The sequence below is a fragment of the Globicephala melas genome, chromosome 15 (genome assembly GCF_963455315.2).
Source record: "Globicephala melas chromosome 15, mGloMel1.2, whole genome shotgun sequence".
NCBI classification, from domain to species: Eukaryota; Metazoa; Chordata; class Mammalia; order Artiodactyla; family Delphinidae; genus Globicephala; species Globicephala melas.
The window spans coordinates 85153176-85166897 of record NC_083328.1 but is presented as its reverse complement, the minus strand read 5'-3'; the positions used below and the strand labels follow the sequence as shown (position 1 = coordinate 85166897).

Sequence of the window (13722 nt, the reverse complement as noted above, 5' to 3'; positions counted from 1 at the left end):
CAAGCGTCTGGGATTGCCGGGGCTGGGTGGGTCCAGGGGCTTACCTACTCTTCTCTCTCCCTGGTGTGTGTCTAAAACTGTGTACCCTAGTGCACAGCTGAAAAATCAAGTCACCACTTAACCGACGGGAAGATTAGCGATCTGCTTCTTCACGTACTTATTGCTGTGTCTCCTGAGCTTCCTCACACGTGATTCTGTGTATTCCTGCACAGAAGGCACATGCCTCACTCTCTGCCCTCTTGGGAAGCCTGATTTTCTATAGATTCAGGGGTGACGGGCAGGTGATGTCGCAGAGAAAGGCTCTGAAGCCGGAGGGCTGAAACCCAAGTGCCAGGTGTGGCCCAGGGCCTCCGGAGGCGAGGATGCTGGGGGCAGGGAGTAGAGACGGTGGCCACATCATCTGGAGGAGCTGGAGCTCAGCATCGAGGGCCACAGCCACCGAGTGGTGGTGAGATCCCCGTCTCTGAAGGCCTGTCCTAGGCCCAGGCGAGCACAACAGAGAGGTGGCCAGACCCACTCATGCTCACGGAGGAGCAGGCAGCAGGCGGCCGGAGCTGGGGAGAGATGGCCGTGGGCACACGTCTGCTTGGTGCCACGAGGCGGCAGCGTGTCGATCATGATTTTAGCAGCGGACACCCCGGTGGACACCCAGGGATGGCATCTGGGCCATGGCTGGAAAGCTGACCGGGAACGTGCCGGTGGAGGTGAGAGGAAGGGCAGCCCAGGTGGAGGGGACAGCACAGGTAAAAGGCTGGTGGAGCAGGGCACGTCCAAAAACGGAGACAAAGTTCCAGGAACCTGGAGAAGAGGGTGTGGCACGTCGGAGACGGGGAACGGTGGGGCAGCTGGGGGACAGGGAGTCCTGTGCCCAGCAAAGAGGGTGACTTTCTGAACCTGAGCCTGGGATGACTGCAGAGGCTGATGGGACCAAGGTCACAACACACACGGGCGCCTCTGTTACCCGCCGCTGCATCACAAACATCCCCACGTGCCGTGGTGAAAGCGACAGTTCCTTAGTTCTCGTGATTCTGGGCTGTCAGGGTGGGTCTGCTGCAGCTCTCACGTGGGCTCAGCACTGGGGTCAGGTCGGGGCCTTCTGCATGTGGTCACCCTGGTGGTCTCAGGGCTCCGAGAGGGCACCTGAAGGCACAGGCCTCACACCAAGCCTCCCCGTGGGGGCGGGAACACGGGTGCAGACCCGGGGGTGTCCCTCCTTGGCTGCTGTTTCTGTGACCATCAACCCCAGGCTTTACAAGGGGCTAGACTCGGCTGTGAAGGAACCGATGACTGACGTGGGAGCTCCGCTGCCCGTGGGCCTGCCTGGCCGTGAGGACACGCAGGCGAGGACGCAGGGCCCGGCTCAGGGGACATGTCTGGGGCTGCGGGCGCCACACGTGGGGTCCAGACTGGGTGGGTGAGGGAGCGAGGATGACAGGGAACTGGGAGGGCGAGGGACTGGGGGTCCTAGAGACCACAAAGAGCTGGGCTGGGGCCACCGGGGGAACCTGGGTGAGGATCTCTGAAGGGGGAGTGGTCCCTCACGACGACCCTGGAATAGGGGCCACAGAGGGGCCTGGAAGCCCTGAGGCTTGCCGCTGAGGGGGGCTCAGGTCACCCCACAATGGGCAGAAAGACCCTTCACAACCTCCCTGTGGCTGTTTTTGTAATGAACAAAGTTGCTGCCCTTTAAGTGGGAAGAGGTTCATGGATGGGCTGAAGTCCAGGCAGCCCCAAGGGAAGGGTGGGCCTTGCACCTCCCACCCTCGGCTGCCATTCCAGCCGACCTCGGATAGCTCTGGAAGCATCCCCTGCCCCCCGCCCCCGCTGCGTGCACACAGGGAACATTCCCGTCCCGCTGGTCTCCCAGTCTCCCTGATATCTTGGAGACTGTCCCGTTTCAGCCACAAAGATGCCCCCCTCATTGTTTCCTAGGCTCCAGAGAATTCCACGGAACAAACAAACACGTGGTACTCAGTCAGTCTCTGGCTTCTGTAGCTACAAACAAGGCCACAGTGCATGCCCCCCACACATGGGGTGGACTCCACGTGAGATCAGTCTTGGGAACCACCCGAGGCATGAGTGGGACAAGCCCGGGGCCAGCTGGAGAGCTGGGCGAGCATCACCAGGTGGCTGAACCCTTCTTCCCACCGCAGCTCTCAGGACCGACGCTGCTAATTGATCAGGGCTTCTTCTCCCCAGCACACGGGCAGCCACCACTGCAGGGGACGCACGAGCTGCACCGCAGACTCTGCTGATGGACGCTGACAGGACCCCTTCAAACATATTTACCTGATTGGAGAATCCGTGAATCAGGTGTGTGGGTTTCAAAAAACCCCAAACGTTACTCCCATGGTGTCCCTGGGAAGGGCTGGCCCCCGCCTCGTGGTCCTACCTGTGTCTGACACACATGTTCAACTTCCAAAGACTCTAAGGACGCGATAAGACACGTTAACGTGGACACAACTGCAAACACATGTTCACCTTCCTCAAGCGACTTGGGGCCACCTCCTGTCTCAGTCACCACCACTCCGCCCCCGTGAGCGCAGCTCCCTCTGCCTCGACCCTGGACTCCAGGTGGCTTCCTGTGGTTTGGAATCTCCTCCCCTTCAGAATCCACTCATCACTTCCAGTCAAGGGTCCAATCAAAAGGCTGAGACCGTCACTTGCAAGGTCACGTGCCTTCCTGTGCCAGGTGATCACGTCTAACCACGACGTCATCCTCCTTAAAACAAGGAACCTGAGGCCCAGCAGGGGCTGGGCTGTGCACTGTTACAGCTGAATGAGAGTCTGAACCCAGGAAACCACACCCCCCCAGCTCCACGGGACTCCCCCCTCACCCCATCCCAGGGCCCACTGCCCATCCTCCACCCCTGCAACAAAGAGAACCCCGAGCAGCCCCGGTGCAATCGCCCATCTGCTCGGGCCCGGGACCACGTTTCAGGAGCCTTCGCGGCACAAACATCTAGCACCTTCTCCCTGGAGCCTTTTGACTCCCGTCACGTTCACGCGGCAGGGTGCACAGTCGTGGTGCCCGCCACAGAGCAGGAGGTCCAGGCTGGCCCGACTCTGCCCAGGTCCTGCGGCTTGGGCACGTCAGCACCTGGCCCCCCTCACTCCGGGGGTGGGGCTCCCGGGGATCGCAGGGGACTCCCAGCACAGAGGCCGGTGCCCAGGCCCTGACCACTGGCCCAGGGAACAGGCTAGGGGCAGAGGGCCGGGCAGTGGGGACACCTCGAGTGAGTGTCACAGGGCCCCTGACTGTGGCCCCTCCCTCCGCCTCCAGACTCTGGAAGACAGATACAGCCCTGGAAGAGGCAGGCGACTGCTTTAGGAAGGGATGGGTGGACTTTACCCAGGTGCTTCCATCGTCCACCAGAGGGCACCCAGGGCAACACCTGCGTTGGAGCAGCGCCTGCAGGAGGGCTCTGTGCCCAGTTTCACTGGGCAGAGGGGACAGAGGCCTGGCGGTGGCTGTTCCCTCCCGGAGAATACACTTCCCCACCCACAGGGACTGTACTCAGAGCCTCCATGGGGCAGGTTCAAGTGTGCTCAGGGGCAGCACCCTGGCCCGGGTCCCATCCCCGCCCCTCCCCAGGGCTGGCCCCAAGGACCAGAGTGAAGGGACACGATCACTGCCATTCCCGGAGACCCTTCCCAGGTTCTGCTCACTGGGGAGAAAGCGCTTTCAGAAATGATTAATTAGCCAAGTTCGTGGGAGTCTCAGAGTCCCCAGGCCATCCTCAACTGTGAAGGCAGCTCTAATATTTTAAACGGCCAATTTACCTCCCTTACAAATTAGCCTACACATTCTTTTTTTTTTTTTAATATTTATTTGGTCGCTCCGGGTCTTAGTTGCGGCAGGCAGGCTCCTTAGTCTCAGCACGTGGGCTCCTTAGTTGCAGCATGCATGCGGGGTCTAGTTCCCGGACCAGGGCTCGAAGCCGGGCCCCCTGCACTGGGAGCGAGGAGTCTTAACCACTGCGCCACCAGGCAAGCCCCTGTCCCACATTCTATAAGAGAAGTTTCAGGTCTGAGAGAGCACAGGGCATCCCCCTGCAACCCAGATGGCCATCCCTTACCCCTGTGCGCCCGCCCCTGCCCCTAGGCACAGAGGACACGGGGACCAGGCCGCCGCCCTGTTGGTCTCACTCTCCCGTGCCAGGCCCATACCAGCTGCCCACCTGTCCCACAGCTCCTGTGGAGCCTGTCTCCCCCTGCACGAGGTGCTGGGGGTACAGAGGGACAAGCCACCATCCCCGCTCTCCGGCCAAGGAAACAAATTAAGGAAACCAATACAAACAGTAATGATAAAACTTACATTTATTAAGCAACTACTATGTGCTACGCGGCAACGAGGCCCCACACGGCAGCCGAGGCCCGCTCCCGGGGGCCCCTCCAACGTGCCCCAGCCCAGCTGTGCAGCCCACGGAGACGGTGGCAGCCCCACCCCCACCGGTGGCGTCTGGAGCACGGCCTCTGGTCCCAAACCAGGGAGAGCAGCGCAGGGCAGGTTCTGGCCTGCAGGCAGCTGGCCAGCTACAGGGCCACTGGAGTTTGCTGAGACACGGCTCACCTCCACCTCAGGACCTCTGGCAAAGTCACGTCCCCTGTGGTTCTCACCTGCGTCGCACCTGCACTAATGCTATGCTTGGTCACCACAAGCAAAACCACCTGAGCACGCAGCCCAGGTGCCCCAGATCAGGCTGGCTCTCCCAGCCCCGCCGCTTTTGGCGCCTGTACCTGCTCCCTGCAGACCAAAGGCAGGACCACCCAAGACTTCCTCAGTCTTTGAGACCCTTCCTACCCCTGCTCCTTGGTTCTCCTTGTCTGGTACACCCCTCCCCCACGCATCCTCTTTTATGAGTTGAACTGTGTCCCTCAAAATGATACGTTCAAGTCCTAACTCCCAGTGTCTGTGATCAGGGCCTTATTTGGAAATAGGGTCTTTGCAAATGTAATCAACTTACATTTGAGGTCACACGGATTCGGGTGGGCCCTAAATCTTGTGACTGGTGTCCTTATGAGAAAAGGGAAATTGGACACAGAGACACACACAGGAAGAGGGGCCACACGAAGATGGAGGCAGAGGTCGGGGGGACGCGTCTGCGAGACGAGGAGCTCCAAGGGCTGCCAGCAAACCCCAGAAGCTCAGAGGAAAGCCTGGAACAGATCCTCCCTCGGAACCCCAGGAAGGAACCAACCCTGCCAACACTGTGACTTCGGACTTCTGCCCACTGGAACTGTAAGAAAATTAATTTCTGCTGTTTTAAACTACCCCGTTTGTGGTAATCTGTTATGGCAGCCACAGGAAGCGAATACAACTGCCTATCCCAAACACTTGCACTAATGGAACCAGTGTCACAGATGCTCCAGCGTGTACCAGACACTGACTATGCCGGACACTGTGCCAACCTGGGAAGACAACAAGAACAGGTCAGCGACACGAAAACCTGGGAGCCCAAGTGATGTGTCAAAGTGCTATACTCACCACATGACTCTCAAGGGGGCATGACGAGGGGACATTTCAGTGGGGCCTTGAAGGCAGAGTAGGAGTTTGCCGGGCAGGCTCCTATCCAAACATACTCTAAGGACAAGACTATACTTCTTGCTCTCTGACTACCTTGCACGCTTCCAAGGAACCCCTGGCTTTTCTCCATGCTCTGAGCATGAGCACGTGCTGTGGACACAGAGTGCAGAACACGGACCTCTCATGCCCTCTCAGGACACCAGTAAAAGAGCCCCGGGTATGTATATTTACGGACAGAACAGCAAGGTGAGTACACGGACTGCGAGCCCTACCAGGTCAAATCAGGTGACAGCCTAAGGTGAAGACCCATCTCCAAAGGTCAGCAGGCAGATTTTCTGCCCCGGGATGCAGTCTTTCTGGTCTGAGGTTTGGAAGCAGTGCTCCAACACACACTTTTGCCTGGAGACTTCGGGGAGCTTTAATAGGGGGTGGGTGCAAAGTGCAAATAACTGGATGAATGTTGACGCCAAGGCACCTTCAGGAACAGTGACTACACTCATCACACTTAAGCTCCATAAAGCCAGGGTCCGCAGAGGCCCTTGGGCTGCCAGCATGTGCATCTGAGCCACAACGCTTGACTCCGCCCAGCCCATTGTCCCACCCAGAAGTCACTGTCGGGGCAGAGCCGCTGTCTGGGCTCTACCTTAGCAGTGGGCCCTCAGCCTCCCTATACCTGTGCCCTGATTGATAAAATGTGGATGACAATAACCACCACGAGAAAGTAAATGAACTAAGACCTGCAAAGCCCTCAGAATAAGGCCTGGTATACAGTAAGCACCCCATAAGTGTTGACTAAACAAATAAAAACACCCCACTTTTAAACCTGTATTTCTCCTGCTCCTCAAGTCATCTCTTTCCTATTTAGCATTTACTGAGGCTTCTAATTTGTCAAAACCAGTCACAGCAAAAGTAGTCTCAAAATAGCCAAGAGGCTGAGGACAAGTCCCCCAGGTCCTGTCACGTCATCAAGGAAGAAGGGCTATGACCATCAAGGTGAGTCCCTTGGGGAAAAAGGAGGCTCATGGAAACCAAGGGATACTGCCAAGGACCCCAGATTAGAAAAGAAAACAACGTAGCTACCAAAGACACTGAGAAAATTCAAATGGGAAGGACTAACACCCCCTTTCTTCTGAGCTTATCTTCTAAACACAAACAGCAGGAAAATTTAAATCTCAATTTCAAAACTTAAGGCTTTGTTAAAGGTGCCCCCAAGCCCAGAAGGTTATCTCTAGAAAACCACGAGGCCAAACTTACAGAACGCGGGCAAGGCTGTAAAGCGAATCTGTAAAGTTTCTGTTAGGTGAGAAGATTGGCCAGGTGTCACGCTGAAAAACAATTTGACACTCGAATAAGGGCGGCGAAGCTTGGCCAGCAGGTCAGCCCCGAGCTGTCGCGCGCTCCTTAAAGGGTTGCGGGGCTGCTGGAACGTCGTCCCACACTCTGGATGCGCCCCTTTGTGCCTCGGACTGCCAACACCTAAGGCGGCGGGCGTGGCCGGGTCCCCGTCGCCCCATGCGCCCCGTGGCGCCTCCACCAGTCAAGCTGCGCGCAGGGACCGGGGACGCCCACCTCGCAGAGTCACGGCTTTCACCAGCCAGGTGGGTCCCCTTAGCGCGCCGAGCGGCCAGCGGACACCACCCCGCGGGCACCCGGTCCCGCCGCCTTGCGCCCCTGCCCGCAGACCCTGGTCCCGAAAGCGGCGGGTCCCCACTGTGCCTGGCGCGGCCCGGGGTCGTTCACGGCTTGGCTCCGCCGACACCACCCCGCGGGCCGCCCCGCGCCCCCGCCCAGGCTGGCGCACGCCGGCCGCGAAGCGCGCGCCGGGCCACGGCGGGGTCGCGGCGGTCGACTGCGCCCCGGCTTTGTTCGAGCCCCGCGCCCGCCGGCTGCCCTCGACCCGGCCCGGCACCCGCCCGCACCCCGCGGCCCCGCAGCCCCGGCCCGCGGCCCCCAGCCCACCTTCTGGATGGTTTGCTGCGTGACCTCCCCTTTGCCTCTCGGCCGGGCGGACGCGAAGGCCACCGACATGGTCGTGGGTGCGGGATCAGCCCGAGATCATCGGGGTTTATTCTCCGGCTGCTCTCGGCGGCCAGAGGCGCTCATTCTCCGCAGTCGCTGGGGGGCGGGGGGCGTGGGGGGCGCCGCGCCGTGGGCTCGCCCGCCCCTGCGCCGCCGCGTTGCCCTCGGGCCCGCCGCGCCGCCGCCCCGCCCACCGCCTCAGCTTGAGGAGGAGCCCCACACGGCGCCCCCGGGCGGCCGCTCTGCGCCCCGCTCCCGGCCCGCCGCCACCCCGCCGCCCCCCGCGCCCGGCCGCCAGTGGTTCCGCCCGGCCCCGCCCCGGCGCGCGCGCACGTCCGCCCGACGCCGCCCGACGCCTCCGGACACCGCCTTACGCTGGCAGCGCAGTCCCCGGCGCTGGGGGCGGGCGCGCGGGGTGGGCGCAGCGGCGTCGTGAATCGTGGCCTGCGCGGCCGTGAGTGTGCGCTTTTCCCGGTCCTGATAGCGTCTCCCCGCCGGCATGAGCTACGACCGCGCCATCACCGTCTTCTCGCCCGACGGCCACCTCTTCCAAGTGGAGTACGCGCAGGAGGCCGTGAAGAAGGGCTCGACCGCGGTGAGCGGGGAGGCCGGGCGCCGGGGCAGGCGGAGGCCCGGGCGGCTGGGTGGGGCCCGGGCGCGTCTTGCCGACCAGCTTCCCTGGGGTCCGCGCTGACGGGCGCGCGGTGGTGCGGGGTTTGGGGCGGCACGATGGTGTGGGGCGCACTCGGAAGCCGCGACGTGGGCGTCGCTGCGGGAAAGGGGCGCTGCGAGCCGCGGGCAGGAGACGTGAGGACAGGCGGGGCGGCTCTCTGGGCGCCGGCTTCCGCGTCCGGGCAAGCGGGGCGGCTAGTGGCTCGGCAGGCGCTCTGCAGGCCGCTGGCTTCGGTGCCCCGCGTCCGTGTCCGGAGTCGTGCGCGCGCCTGGCGCCGACGCCATCTTGGCGGGGGCCCTCGCGTGGACCTGGGGGGCTGGGGGCCGGGCGGGGCCGGGGCGCGGGACTCCGAAAGGCAGGGCCCGCCCGTTGCCCGCTCAGGAACGCTCCTTAAGGGAGTAAGTGACTCCGCGAACTGTGTCTGGACAGCTCCCAGGTAGCCAACTACCCCCAACCCCCGCGGAAAGCAGTTGCCCTCAAAGTCCGGGTCGGCCTCGAGAACAAAGAGCGGCCGGTGTCGGCATCAACCCTGCAGTTCCCAGGCCGCCGGCGCGGCGGGCAGGCTCCGTCTTGGGTCCAGCTGCTGAGCCCTCCGTCGCTTTGGTCACTGCGCCAGACCCCTGTCCCGTCGCACCCGAGCGCGCCTCTCATTTAGACCAATGCTTCAGATATAATAAATACGCTGCTGTCCTCAAGACACATGTCAGTTTGCTGATCGGTCAGAATGGATGATGGTTTATCTTTTATCTGGTGTTTCAGAGGTTTGAGTGGGCATAGAACACACACGATTCTGTAAATTTGGAAGTGTTTTTCGTTTCTTGAGTCGCTTTTGAAATTAAGGCCCCAAATCCATCTTGTGACCTGCCTCAGCTTAAAGACTGTTGGGGTCAGCTGACACCCCCATCCCCATACTATTGTGGGTCAGCCAGGGTGGCTACCTTTTCTTAACCTGTCTCTGGGCCTGGTCTTCTTTCCCTTGGGAACTTTGAAGACCATGGAAGACAATTCACGAGAAAGCTCCTTGAGATCTGAAGCACTGCCCATCAGTGCTTCTCCGCACCCCACGTGGAGACTTACAGAGGTGGAGGCTGGGATGATGCTAAACATTGCACAGTGCGCAGGGACAGCCCCTCACATGGACGAATTAGCTCGTCCAGGTGCCTGTAGGGCAGAGGCTGAGAGACCCCGCTCTAAACTAAGAGAAGAGGTTGCTTTTCCAAGTGATTGTCTCATTTGGGTCTGTTGCTGCTTCGATTGAGGGGTTTAACTGACAGTCAGTGACTTTTTTCCCCCCATGTTTTTAATACATTTTTCTCCGCGCTACAGTGTCAGCCGTAAACAGAGAGCCATGGGCCTCCCTGTAATACTTGATACGTTGTCCGCCTGACGTCGTATCAGGCACTTCCCCGCCGCTGTGCACATTGTTTTCAGAAGTGCAGGAGGGGGGAGTTCCCTGGCGGTCCAGTGGCCTGGATTCAGTCCCTCATTGGGGAACTAGGATCCCATGAGCCTCGTGGCCAAAAAAAAAAAGTGCACGAGAGAGAGGAGAATGTTTTGGTATAGTTTTACAACCACATCAACACTGCTTTCAGGACACCTGACTTCATTGTTAGGGACTCACACTCAAGCCTTCCAGAGACTCTTTGATTCACTGGGTTGAAATGACATGTGTACACATACACACTGATAATACAGTAGTTATTCCTTAGTTGTGCTGTAACTGAAACTACGTATTAGTATTTTAAGGCACGAGACTAGGCACCTAGATTGTGATTCCTGGACTAGCTCTGCCAAAAGTGGATCGAGACCCACGGTTTGCAGGGTGTGCGTGCCACCCCCAGGGTATTCACAGGACCACGTTGGCATGCGCTGTTAGTGCTCTGTGCCTGCTGGCAGAACCTCGTGTCAGCTCCTTAAGTGCAGCGTTGCCATTTCTTGAAGGTTGGTGTCCGAGGAAAAGACATTGTTGTTCTTGGTGTGGAGAAGAAGTCAGTGGCCAAACTGCAGGATGAAAGAACAGTGCGGAAGATCTGTGCTCTGGACGACAATGTCTGCATGGCATTCGCGGGTAAGTCTGGGGCCCGTGCTGTATTTCTCAGTCTCCTTGAACAGCGCTCTGGAGGTTAACCTGGTGGAAGGGCTGTTGAGGGACGTGAAAATTGGGTAACCTGAAATCATTCAAAAGAAAGGGCTGGCCTTCAAGAAGAGGGCTGGCCACAGTTGCAGGGGGAGGTCCTCCCCAGGAGGCTGAAGCGTAGGGGCCAAATGATTAAACACCCCGGGATGAGGCGCTGTGCTGTCGCCTCCATTGCTGCTGGCAGGAGAAAGGTCAGCTGTCACAGCTAACTGTGTGCCCGTGAAGTGGGGAGAGCTGGACAGCACCCGGCTCTCGGGATGTGCCGTATGTTCTTGCACTTCTGGGTTTTCATTCGTTTCCTTCCTCAGCGGGGAGGTCGGTTTACCTAGAGATTGACTTGCTTTGTCAAAAAATTAGCGTGTTTACAGCCTATGTAAATACACACAGCTCCTTGTACACGCAGCTTTCTCAGAGAAGCTCACAGAGGCTGCTGGTTCCACTGTTGGTCACTCAGAATGATCTCGGTGCTGGGTACCAGAGGACCGGCCAAGGGTAACTGCTGTCCACTCACGTGATCTGCGCTGGCCTCGACGACGGGCTGGACGAGCGGTGGCTCAGGGGAGCTCTCTTTGTGTTCGCTGCAGGCCTCACTGCTGACGCAAGGATAGTCATCAACAGGGCGCGGGTGGAATGCCAGAGCCACCGGCTGACCGTGGAGGACCCGGTCACCGTGGAGTACATCACACGGTACATCGCCAGTCTGAAGCAGGTGGGTGTGTCTGCCTGCCGTGGCTCGGCTAGTTACGAGCAGTCACTGCTTTGTCGTGGAGCGTCCTGCCGCATTACCTCACGTGGCCGCACACGTCACTTGTGGGGATATTAGACCACGCTTGTTCCACGCAAGGGTCCTAGCCTTGATTTCTCTATGTCTGTAATTTTACCATCATTTATCCTTCTAAGTGGCATTTGTTGTGTTCTTACTTAGTAGCATGGGGCAGTCCAGATTCATAGTTCCAGAGGGAAATGATGTAGTTCTTGTCTTGTCATCTTGAATGACCAGTCACCAAGCAGTTGGGAGGGGGCTGAAAGCCACGCCCACTCGGGTGAAATCTTAGTCACCTGTGAACCAGAATGTGTAGCCAGATTGTGTCTGCTGTCAAAATAATTCCAAGCAGCCCCAGCTGTGCTTCATGATGCAGTTCCGGTCTTTCTGAGAATGAAAATGCAGCAACAGAAGGAGGAATGCTGAAAACCACAGGCTCCTTTCATTTCTCGCCTGAATTGCAAATAACCTGAACGTGGGCTTAATTTTTCTCATCCCTTCGTTAAAAGCTGTGTTTGGAACACCATGTGTATTTTACTTGGGGCAGGTTCTGGGGGGCCTTCATGCCAAGGCAGCAGTGTCACTGTGTCTCTTTTTCCACTAGCGCTACACACAGAGCAACGGGCGCAGGCCGTTTGGCATCTCTGCCCTTATTGTGGGTTTTGACTTTGATGGTACCCCCCGACTCTATCAGACTGATCCCTCGGGCACATACCATGCCTGGAAGGTGAGTCCCTGACAAACAGAGGGGCTTTGTTTTGGGCCATCTTGCCAGTAGCAGCAGCTTTGGAGGCCGTTGGGGCCTTGAGCTGGCCTAATCGTATACATAGGTGTGTACGCATACACAAGTGCTCACGACACACTTGTGACATGGGAGCTGAGAAGTCGTTAAGCGTTGCTTTTTGGGAGGAAAGGACAGCGAGGTGTAAGGATACGTGGTGTAGTCAAGTTGCCCACGTGTCTTTCAGTAGAATCCCTTCCTTGGTAGGAATCGGCACCAACTCCAAACAGCCCTTTGCAAAAAGCAGCCATGGGGCAGGGCCTGGAGTACAGGCCCGCCTCCCACCAGGCTGCCCCTCACCGTAGCACATGGGAGCAGGGTGGCACTGGTGGGGCCACGGGGCTGGTGGGGGGGGTCGTTTTCTTGGGCTGGCTCTGGATTGTCGCACTCTGTGCTGTGTAACACCCATCCCTGTTTCAGGCCAACGCTATAGGCAGGGGTGCCAAGTCAGTGCGTGAATTTCTAGAGAAGAATTATACTGACGAAGCCATTGAAACAGACGACCTGACTATTAAGCTGGTTATCAAGGCCCTCCTGGAAGTAAGTCTGTGTTTGAAATCTGGGCAATACGTTGCAGATGCGCACGCCGTGGTGCTGGTACTTGGGCTGGGCGGAAGGGACGGCGCAGAATGGAGCAGCTGACGTGTGCGCAACAAGGAGGTGGTGAGGGCGCCAGCCGTAGCACCAGGCACTGCTCTGGGGCTGTATCAGCTCCTTACACGTCTGGGCAGTCCAGGCACCGAGAGGCTAGGTGGCTTGCCCAAGCGCTCAGCCTTTCTGAGGCTCGAGCTACTGCTCTAGAGTCAGGGACTTAAGAAGCGCTGGAAATAATGGGTGGAAGCCGTCCTTAGAGGTGCTAGGGGGTGAAGCCAGAGGCAGAGGGAGTCCAGACGTCCAGGCTTAGTGGTGGGAAAGGCTGTGAACAGATGGGAGGGCTGTGAGCACACCTGCTGTGCAGGAGGAGGGACCAGCAACCCCGCCCAAATCCAGCTGCCTCAAGACAGGAGGGTATCGCGAAGGACTGGCCACATCAGTGTGCAGCTAGGACACACGCTTTGGGTATTGGGACCCCGGTGTCCCACCGTCGCCCCTTGTGTGGCAGTGCTGGGTTCAGGCTCACAGGGCACATACGGGCCCTGTTTGGTCTTGAGGTGGGTGAGGCATCTAACGCTCTTCTCTCCCCTCCGAGGTGGTTCAGTCAGGCGGCAAAAACATAGAACTTGCTGTCATGAGACGAGATCAACCACTCAAGGTAATCACCAAGGTGGTTTGCTGTCCTTACCTACGGAGTGTTCCCAGTGGTCAGGGCAGGGGTAGTGCACATTCAGGGCCATTCTGCTGTGGCTCCAGCCCCAAGAAAGGTTCTTTCCAAGGATCCCCACAAATGAGTCGAAAAGAGAGCATTCGCGGGGTGAAAACCTCCGCTGTGCGCGTTTGCTTCTGCTTTATAATTATCACCTACACATCAGTTCCAGCTTATTCCCCGGGTCAGGCACATGTGGCCTTGCTTTCCTGTAGAAGCAGCTGGAAGGGGCATCTGGGGCCTATGTTCGGGGGTCCTTGTGTGGCTAACCATACACTGTTCCTTTGATAGATTTTAAATCCTGAAGAAATTGAGAAATATGTTGCTGAGATTGAAAAAGAAAAAGAAGAAAATGAAAAGAAGAAACAAAAGAAAGCATCATGATGAATGAAATTTTGCCTGTAGCGATTTTTAAATTCAAATCATGGCTGATTTTCCAAATGACATGTAGGCATTTCTGTCCCATTTATCCATACTGTCCAAGTGTCCTGCAATAAACGTCCCTGTTTCTTAACCTTT

At 58.3% G+C, this 13722-nt stretch overlaps 2 protein-coding genes across 3 annotated transcripts in view; one reads left to right on the top strand and one right to left on the bottom strand.

Moving 5' to 3' along the window:
* SS18L1 (SS18L1 subunit of BAF chromatin remodeling complex) overlaps positions 1–7643 on the bottom strand; it is a 29510-nt gene extending 21867 nt beyond the window's left edge. For both annotated transcript variants that reach the window (XM_030841639.2, XM_060284715.1), the window contains exon 1: positions 7487–7643. In XM_030841639.2, coding sequence (XP_030697499.1) covers positions 7487–7555 — 69 coding nt within the window. In that variant the 5' untranslated portion in view covers positions 7556–7643. The remainder of the gene's footprint in view (positions 1–7486) is intronic.
* A 277-nt stretch (positions 7644–7920) lies between these two features.
* Positions 7921–13722, top strand: PSMA7 (proteasome 20S subunit alpha 7). The gene is made up of 7 exons (XM_030841647.3): positions 7921–8141; positions 10161–10287; positions 10941–11065; positions 11724–11846; positions 12321–12440; positions 13090–13152; positions 13495–13722. The coding sequence occupies exons 1-7, from the start codon at positions 8046–8048 to the stop codon at positions 13585–13587; spliced, it is 747 nt and encodes a 248-aa protein (XP_030697507.1). The 5' UTR covers positions 7921–8045; the 3' UTR covers positions 13588–13722.

Excerpts from the sequence above, each read along its gene's own strand:
- PSMA7 (XM_030841647.3), top strand. The coding sequence starts at position 8,046 with ATGAGCTACGACCGCGCCATCACCGTCTTCTCGCCCGACGGCCACCTC. Across the intron at positions 12,441-13,089 it reads TTATCAAGGCCCTCCTGGAA|GTGGTTCAGTCAGGCGGCAA; the intron begins GTAAGTCTGTGT and ends CTCCCCTCCGAG. Across the intron at positions 13,153-13,494 it reads GACGAGATCAACCACTCAAG|ATTTTAAATCCTGAAGAAAT; the intron begins GTAATCACCAAG and ends TTCCTTTGATAG.